The sequence below is a fragment of the Gavialis gangeticus genome, unplaced genomic scaffold (genome assembly GCF_001723915.1).
Source record: "Gavialis gangeticus isolate Ggan-Ray unplaced genomic scaffold, GavGan_comp1, whole genome shotgun sequence".
In the NCBI taxonomy this organism is placed as follows: domain Eukaryota; kingdom Metazoa; phylum Chordata; order Crocodylia; family Gavialidae; genus Gavialis; species Gavialis gangeticus.
Window position 1 is genome coordinate 38,145,534 of NW_017729025.1, and position 8,204 is coordinate 38,153,737.

Sequence of the window (8,204 nt, forward strand, 5' to 3'; positions counted from 1 at the left end):
GGTGGCTCCTGCCCCAGCATGCGAGGTCCCAGTCCCAGCTCCCAGCCACCTTCCATGCATCTCAGCCACCCACAGGTGACTGTGGGACTGTGGTATAGGTTGTCATGGGTGGGGCTTGACCCCATGTGGCTGCAGCTGCAGGCTGGGCAGGGGGGTGTTGACTGCACTTGTACCTGCCCCTCACCTGGGTCTGCTGCATGTGCCCCCTTCCATCTTTTTCTAGGACCTAGTATGCAGGCAGCTACCCACACATATGTTCACACCCTCCCCACAGCATACAAGAGTAAGACTTTATTTTGAGCTATTATACAAATACTTCTATATATGGTACTCAAAACATAAATCAGGACAAAAAATCTTTTTTGAGATAAAGTTTTAGTAGATGTTTGGCTTTTAATATATGACTTTTAAATAAATTATAGATTTAAAAAAACAAAAATAGCTGAAAGATGTTGTGTGCGGCCCTCAATAGCTCACCAAAACTCATTAAGTGGCTCACCAGCCAAAATAATTGCCCACTCCTGCTCTAGCAGCAATTTATAGCTGTAGTTTCTAATTGGGCTCCTGCTTACTGCCCCTCTCGTAGCAAGTCACAGCTGTGCAAGTTCAGAACAGTTGGAGAAGATTTTAGCCTAAATGTGTAACTGTTATAAACTTGAGCTAACATTGATGTTGATCAACATTTGAATGGAGAATGAACACAACCGAAAATCTAACTAAGACAAGAATACCTAACTAGCTGTGGGGACACACTTCTCAGAGGACAGTCAGTCGCTCTCCAATCTCTCAGTTCTAATTCTCAAAGAGAACTTACAAAACACTGTAGACGAGCCTACAAACTTCAGTTTATGAATCTACTGGATACAAAAAATCATGGACTCAAAATAGACATTTGTTTTATGACACATTACAATCTGTCTGACATCTGATTCACCAGGTACCTGTCTAACCTGACCTCTTACATTCTTCTTTTCCCCCACCTTTTCTCCTCTCCCTTCCTATACTTTTCTGTTCTTTGTCTTCCTGATTTCCATATATTTCCTTTCTCATTGATGCCTCTCTTTCACCTTGTATTATTGCCTTTGTATGTTTCCCTTTAGCCTTTTTTCCCTCTGCTTTCTTCCTCCTCCCTTCCCTACTTTACCTTTTGTTTTTCTAATTTCTACCTATTTATATTTTCACTGACATCCTGTCACACTTTTAGCTTCTCTCAGTCCTATTTTCCTAATCTCCAGCTATTCAGACAGCCTCTTTTCTACCTTGTATTCTATCACTATAATGTCTCCCTTTTCTTTCCCCTGTCTTCTTCCCCCTCCCTCCTCTGCCTTACCTTTTGTCTTTCTAATTTCTACCTATCTACATTCTCACTGACATCCTGCCACACTTCTAACTTCTCTTATTCGGTGGAGTCTAAGACCAGAGTCTAAGACCAGCAGAGACTCCGTATGCCTGAAGAAGAGTGACGGTGCCTGAAAGCTTGGCTAAGGACTTTTTCCCAACTACTGAGTTGGTCTAATAAAAGCTATCACATGTACTAAAAAACCTTGCTGATAGATATTTGAGAAGCTTAAAGTATAATATGTAACAAAGCCCATTTGTCTTCAAATAAGTTGGGATAGGACTAAAAGGAGGGATGGACAGCACAAAAGTATGGTTCAGATAAGGCATGGTTCTTTGGGTAGATGTTATATCTTATATTAGACCAACTAATTAGTTGGAAAAAATGGTCTTTGTAAGCTTTCAGGCACAAGCACCGTTCTTCAGAGACTGCTCTGGTTCTGAGATCTCCAAGGCAGGAAAGAAGCCAAAAGTGCTACAAGACATCTGTGAAATTGTAAATAGGTGGAAGTTAGGAAGACAATGGGTAGAGATAAGACGGGGAAAGAATGCAAATGGTAAGCTCAGGCAAGTATCTGGTGAATCAGATGTCAGGCAGGTTGTAATGTGGCATAAATCCAATTTTTATATTAAGTCTATGATTTTTGTATCCAGTAGACTTATGAAGTGAAGTTCTTGGCTCATCTACAAAAGATGTTTTGTAAGTTTCTTTTGAGGATTAGCAAAGATAACTTACAAAACACCTTTTGTAGATGAGCCTATGAACTTTCTAGTCACTGAAGGCTGCTATGCCCTCCATATTAAACACTAAAGCTAATTTCCTGTTACAAGCAAAAGGTTTAATTTTTTTCCCGTTTCTTTGCCTCTTGACTTGCCCTTAATGTCACAAAAGCTCACGTAAAGTAAATTACCTTAGAGCAAGGATGCCCAACCTCTGGCACATGAGCCAGATCCAGCCCTTGGATCTATATACCTGTATCTTTTGGCCTGTGGGAATACCCACCAATCTGTGGGGTGTGGTGATGCATGCTAATTTAGGCACAGTGGTTCAGGGCTTGATCCTGGCATGTGGGGGTAGCACAAAACCTCACAGCCTGATCCCAGTGGGCAAAGACAGTGTGCTGGGGTGACACAGGACCCAATCTGGCCTGCAGATAGGCCTTGCACCATTCATCTGCCTCATGGGGCCAAAACTGTGAGCATCAGTGCCTTAGGGCAAACCTTGTTCAGTTTAAATCTCATAAAGACTGCGTGAAATGGGGGATTTAAAGTTTTCCCAGGATTTGCTTTCACTTAAGCCAAAAAAAAAGTTAAAAATTATATTTCTATATTTATATAAGTCTAATTTATACAGAAAGTTCAATCACAATTTTTCCTGAAGTTTCTTATAAATAGAATTCTTTTCACACAGTTTGAGAGAATTGAGTATATTGGAGTTCCTGTGTTAAGCAAAAAAATACAAAAGACATAGACAGGATAGAATGATTTAAATCAGCAGAGGAAGCCTTGATTCAAATAATTAATTTTAATCTTGCTTTGTATTTTGACTATAGTGTTGCTACCCCAAAAAGTTGATTCTCCTTAGGTAATATATTTTGGATTTTTTTATTTGAGCAGTTCTATAGTTTCATATACTTTTGTTCAGATTCTTATTTCTTACATGATATTGCCTTAGAAAGCCATGAATGGTATACTTTTTATTTCCTAGGTTATACAGTTTTACTTTGGAGTTATACTGAGCTACATTTAGATTGAAATTTGAATTCAACTGCAAAACACAGAAAGCAGCAAATGTGTTAGATACATAAGAAAAAGTGTTTATCAAAATCTGTTGTTATTTAAAATTAGCATATTAGCATCTGTCATAAAAACACTTACTGTTTTTGGTCAAAAGATCCTTAATGTGAATAAAAACTAGCTTTCTCCCATATTCAATACTTAATTGTTTTCTTAATTTTGAATGAACCGGTTGTTAAACAAAACCATTTGAATAAACTGAAATAAAATATTCTCTGTACATCTGCAAAAGAAGCTGCTACTGTCAGTGTTGCTTTATCACTTCATCATCAAGGGGCTTGGCTAGTAACTTCCACAAGTTTGCTAAGCTGACTTTTATAAAATCTAATCAGGAAATACATGTTTGCTGGCTTCCATGGTAGCTTTAAAATGTTTTCTTTTAATTACTTTAATAGATTATAGATACCCTTAACATAGATTGTTATAATTTCCAGTTTAATTTTAAATTGTTTTTGTTTACTTAAAAATTAAATTAATTTAATCTTAGCTCTTTAGATTGGATCTTTTTATAGCAACTTTTTAAAATCACAGTTTTATGAAAATAATATAATGGTTAATAGCAGCTAAAATGGTTGCATTGCTTACATTTGGAGTTGTCTGATTTTTAATTTAATTTTCATCCAACTAAAAGATGGATATATTTTCTTGAAGCATACTGAAAAACATATATGACCTGTATGTCATGTGGGGCATTTTATTCCATGCAGGCACAACCATGGGAAGCCTACATGGGAAAAGTGTATGTGGTATAGAGAATGAGAAAGAGAGTATCAGTCACACATGGAGGCTGTCTGGGGCAGAATGGAATCCATTGCTGTTCTGATGTGTAAAACCAGCAGAATTGTTCACATGACTTCAGGGGCTCCAGTCCTAGGGCAATTCTTGAAGTATACTTTAAAATAATTTTTTTTGCCTGAGAATTAACTTTTATAGCTTTCTTAACGATATGACATAGTTACTGTGTCAGAGATCTGATCTTTCTTGCTATGGTCTAAAGCCAGAAAAGTGCAGCTGAAGGATACCTTGGGGTAAATATAGTTCTTTGGCAAACACAGATGGTTGAAACAATGTAACTATCACAAAAAAATTAAAATAGCTCTTGTGTTTTATTTTTTATTCCCTTTCAAATGTTAGCAAGAAGGTTCATTGTGTGCTCAGCACTGTCTGAATAACCTACTACAAGGGGAGTATTTTAGCCCAGTGGAGTTATCTTTTATTGCGCAGCAGCTGGATGAAGAAGAGAGGATGAGAATGGCAGAGGGAGGAATGTCTAGTGAAGAGTACAGAACATTTTTACAGGTAACAGTCTTTATAACCTTAGTAGATTGCTTCAAACCAGCTTGGTTTTGTGTATTATGTATCTGCCATTTTTGCACTGTAATGACAGGTCCAGATCCAAGTGATAATATTTTTCAATTGTATAGTCTCATGCATCTAACCATCTCAAAATTTGCTTTTACAATATTTATTTTACTACTAAGTCTTCACAACACTTCTGTGAATGAGATGTGATTCTCCTCTTACAGGCAAAGAGATTTAAGCATTGAAGGGAGCATTTGTGATTTGTCCCGTGATGCATTAAACCAGGGAGAGAAATGGGATCAGAAATTTTGGCACCTGGTTGCTGTCGCTAAGCTCTAGGCATTGCCAAGTCAAAGTTCTGAGTTTATTAAATAAACGTATCCTAGGCATGGTAACCTGTCTTTTGTAGAATGGATATTGTTAGTCTTTGCTTTAAGTAAACATAGCTGTACTTACTTTTAAACTTGATTCTCAAATCATTTAGAACTGTTCAGTGATTCCCACTTCTGTTTTTTTTCCGATACTTAACCCTGAGCAGCAACCTTCTGGAAATATGGATGACAGTGGATTCTTTTCTATTCAAGTAAGCATGGCTCTATGTTGTCAGAAGTACTTCTTAGAATCAGTGCACTTACATTATATATAAGATTTTTCTGAAGAAAATCTAAAACATCAATTTTTCATAATAGGATTAAGAGGAGGTGGGGGAGGGGGAGTTTGTGGTTCTTTACTATTCAGGATATATAGTGTCCTTGCTTAATGATTCTCAAATTGGGGATTACAGAGCCCTTCCTGTTAGTTAAAGGATATGCTCAAGGATCCTTCTATCGCAGTGAGTCGCATATGGAAAAAGCTAAAGAATCTCACTTGTAGAAATTTTCTTATAGCCTCTTGTAATTTAAAGGTATTTGGGAGGCAAAAGTTATATTAAAAAGAGAATTTAATTTAAAATGTAATTAAACTTTAGATACTTGTAACAGAATGATCAGCAGCCTTTAAAAATCTCAGTTTGTAGCTTTCATTTAGATTGGATTTTTACGTGATCTTTTTGACTGTCTCTTCTTGTTTGTCAGTATTTCTTTCCAGAATCCCATGTAAGCCTCTCTTACATTCTGTTTCTGGTGGCACAGAGTCCTTTCTTTCATTTTCTCATTCTGCTTTTCAGTCTCATCATTGAAATACATTTCTTACCATTTCCTGTCAGTATGGTGGTTCTTGTATTCCTAATTGACCTTCAGTAATCTTGAAGCTAAAAAACATGGCTTTCTACTTTGTATCCATTTTTCTTGCCCTATCTTTGCTTTACTCACTATATGCTTGGGCAGTTAAAACGAGGGTACATTACTAACTAAACTTCCCTCATAAACAGCTTTAAATGAATGTTGTAAAGGAATTTGATTCCATCCATGAACTTTAAACTAATTGAATAATCTTAAGAATTTGTTTTGAATTTCCCAGAACTTTAGAAAAATTCCCTTTTAGAGTCCAGGATTTTTGGTTAGCATTTCAAGTATTTCCCACACTATTATAATTAAATCAGGGACTTTACTGGAACAAGGTTCCAATATTACAGCTCTGGAAGAACAAAATTAAGTTCCTGTAATTGAACTGAAAGTCTTGATGAACATCTTTTTCAGACAAACTAGAGTAGACAAACTCCAAACTGGAGTAAACAAACTCTCAAGTATTAGATTAATCAGTGCATGTCAGTAGACATGCACTGATTAATCTAATTTTGTTTTTGTGCCATTCTGGTGGCTACACAATTTGAATAGTTTTTCAAATGTAGTTTTGAGGGGGAAATAAGAGAGAAATAAGCAAATGCTGGTTATAAGATTTTAACTTAAACAAGACCTTCTGCCTCTGCAAGGATCTTTCTGTCAAGCTACAGTTTTGTAACAGTCTTAGAAATGCTTTGTATGTTTCATGTTGAATGTAGATTCATGAAGGTTACATTTTGAATATTATGATCCCGAGGTATTCTTTTTATAGCAACTTTTTAAAATCACAGTTTTATGAAAACAATATAATGGTTAATAGCAGCTAAAATGGTTGCATTGCTTAAATTTGGAGTTGACTGATTTGTCTCATGAAAAGTACTGTTTTTTGACAGGTTATAAGCAATGCCTTGAAAGTTTGGGGTTTAGAACTAATCCTCTTCAACAGCCCAGAGTATCAGAGGCTCGGGATCGACCCTATGTAAGACTTTCTTTTTAGCACCCTGCTTTAATTTTACAGAAAAAATAATGCTGAAAATCTGTGATTACTCAGAGTTTCTTTGGAAATTACCATTTCAAGCTCTGTTATCATTTTTATGTTTCCTTTTTATCCCCTCAGCCTTTTATTTTTCGTATTTGGGGATTTACGTGAGCATCTGTCCTCTGAGCCTTCATGACATCTCAGTATCTGTGGCATCACAGTATGCTGACTTTAAGTGGTATGTGATGTCATATGTCTTATGACATCGCTAGGTATATAGAGACTTCGTTAATGTTTACATGATTAAAAAGAGCACTTAATAAATAGTTTGAATTATAAAAGCAGTATAGATGTTCCGTAGCACCAGTAGTTATCACAACTGTGTTTCTAACATGTTGTTGTTTAAATTAGTGATAGCAAAGAACTTAAAAAATAATATAAGCTCTAATATTAGAGTACTTAATTTTATGTATACCTTTTTGTTTTTCTTTTTGCAGAAATGAAAAATCATTTATTTGTAATTATAAGGAACACTGGTTTACAGTTCGAAAGTTAGGAAAACAGGTGACATTGTCTTTTTTATTTAAAAGTTGACTTCAGAGTGGGGGTGGAAAGAATGGTTACAATAAGACCATGTGTTAGCTGTTCACCTTGTAGGCCTGGTCTGAAATTTGTTTTATACAATCTCAGATAAATAATTTGAGTAAATGCTTGTTTATATCACACAGCTGCAAGGGAGCTTGACATGAGAGACGACCAATGAAGGACTCTGGGGTTAAATCCCCTGTGAACCCGCATCCGCTCTAATACAGAAAGAAAGAACAGCTCAGGTTGCAGCCTTATATGACAGATCTTTACTGAACATAATGCTATCTGGATTCTTCATCAAAGAGAGAAAAGCTTTAATACAAAGAACAGAAGGAAAAAAAGAGAGACTTTTTATATTAAAAGTGTCCTTATACTGCACTGGTACCATAAAAATAAATCCTAGGTTATGTCTGCATATGTAAACATTTAGTAGGTTTAAGAAAGGTTCTAATAAGTTAATGAACTTTGAATGTTTACATCTGCCGGCTTTGGAGCAATATTAAGAATTGGGTGGGGGAAAGTAGAAATGGAACTTTAACTATAGATTTGAGTGCCTTTGAGGGATGATGTTAGAAATAGCAAAATAGATTGCTAAAAATAAAAGGTGGTGGTATGTAGGTTATATAAACTCACAACTTGAACAAGTTGTTTTTTCACATGTTAATGTATAATAGACTTTGGCAGCCAACTGTGAGTTTCTAAACAACTCTTAAATTCTGTATGCAACTTTACAAAAACGTAAATAGTTGTGAAATAAGCTGTTTAAAGAATAGTAGTATAGAGAGGTCCACCTAACAATGGTTAAGACTTTTGACGAAGCATCCAGGCTGACATCCTGTTAAGAAATATGTTGTTTAAATTAATACAGTACTGAAACTTATTATTTCTAGGGGTGCACCAACAGATTTTTGGGGCTGATACTGATAGCCAGTACGCAAATGATTTCTGATATGCATCTCAGCACTTGAACAGCAGTGTTC

General features: G+C 35.9%; 1 protein-coding gene across 4 annotated transcripts in view; it reads left to right on the plus strand.

Moving 5' to 3' along the window:
• Nucleotides 1-8,204, plus strand: part of ATXN3 (ataxin 3) — a 41,609-nt gene that overhangs the window by 6,098 nt on the left and 27,307 nt on the right. Inside the window, exons 2-5 of one of the 4 annotated variants that reach the window (XM_019518649.1) lie at nucleotides 4,270-4,434; nucleotides 4,922-5,020; nucleotides 6,551-6,636; nucleotides 7,134-7,200. In XM_019518649.1, coding sequence (XP_019374194.1) covers nucleotides 4,270-4,434; nucleotides 4,922-5,020; nucleotides 6,551-6,636; nucleotides 7,134-7,200 — 417 coding nt within the window. The remainder of the gene's footprint in view (nucleotides 1-4,269; nucleotides 4,435-4,921; nucleotides 5,021-6,550; nucleotides 6,637-7,133; nucleotides 7,201-8,204) is intronic. The other 3 variants (XM_019518650.1, XM_019518651.1, XM_019518652.1) reach the window with 3 other exon arrangements.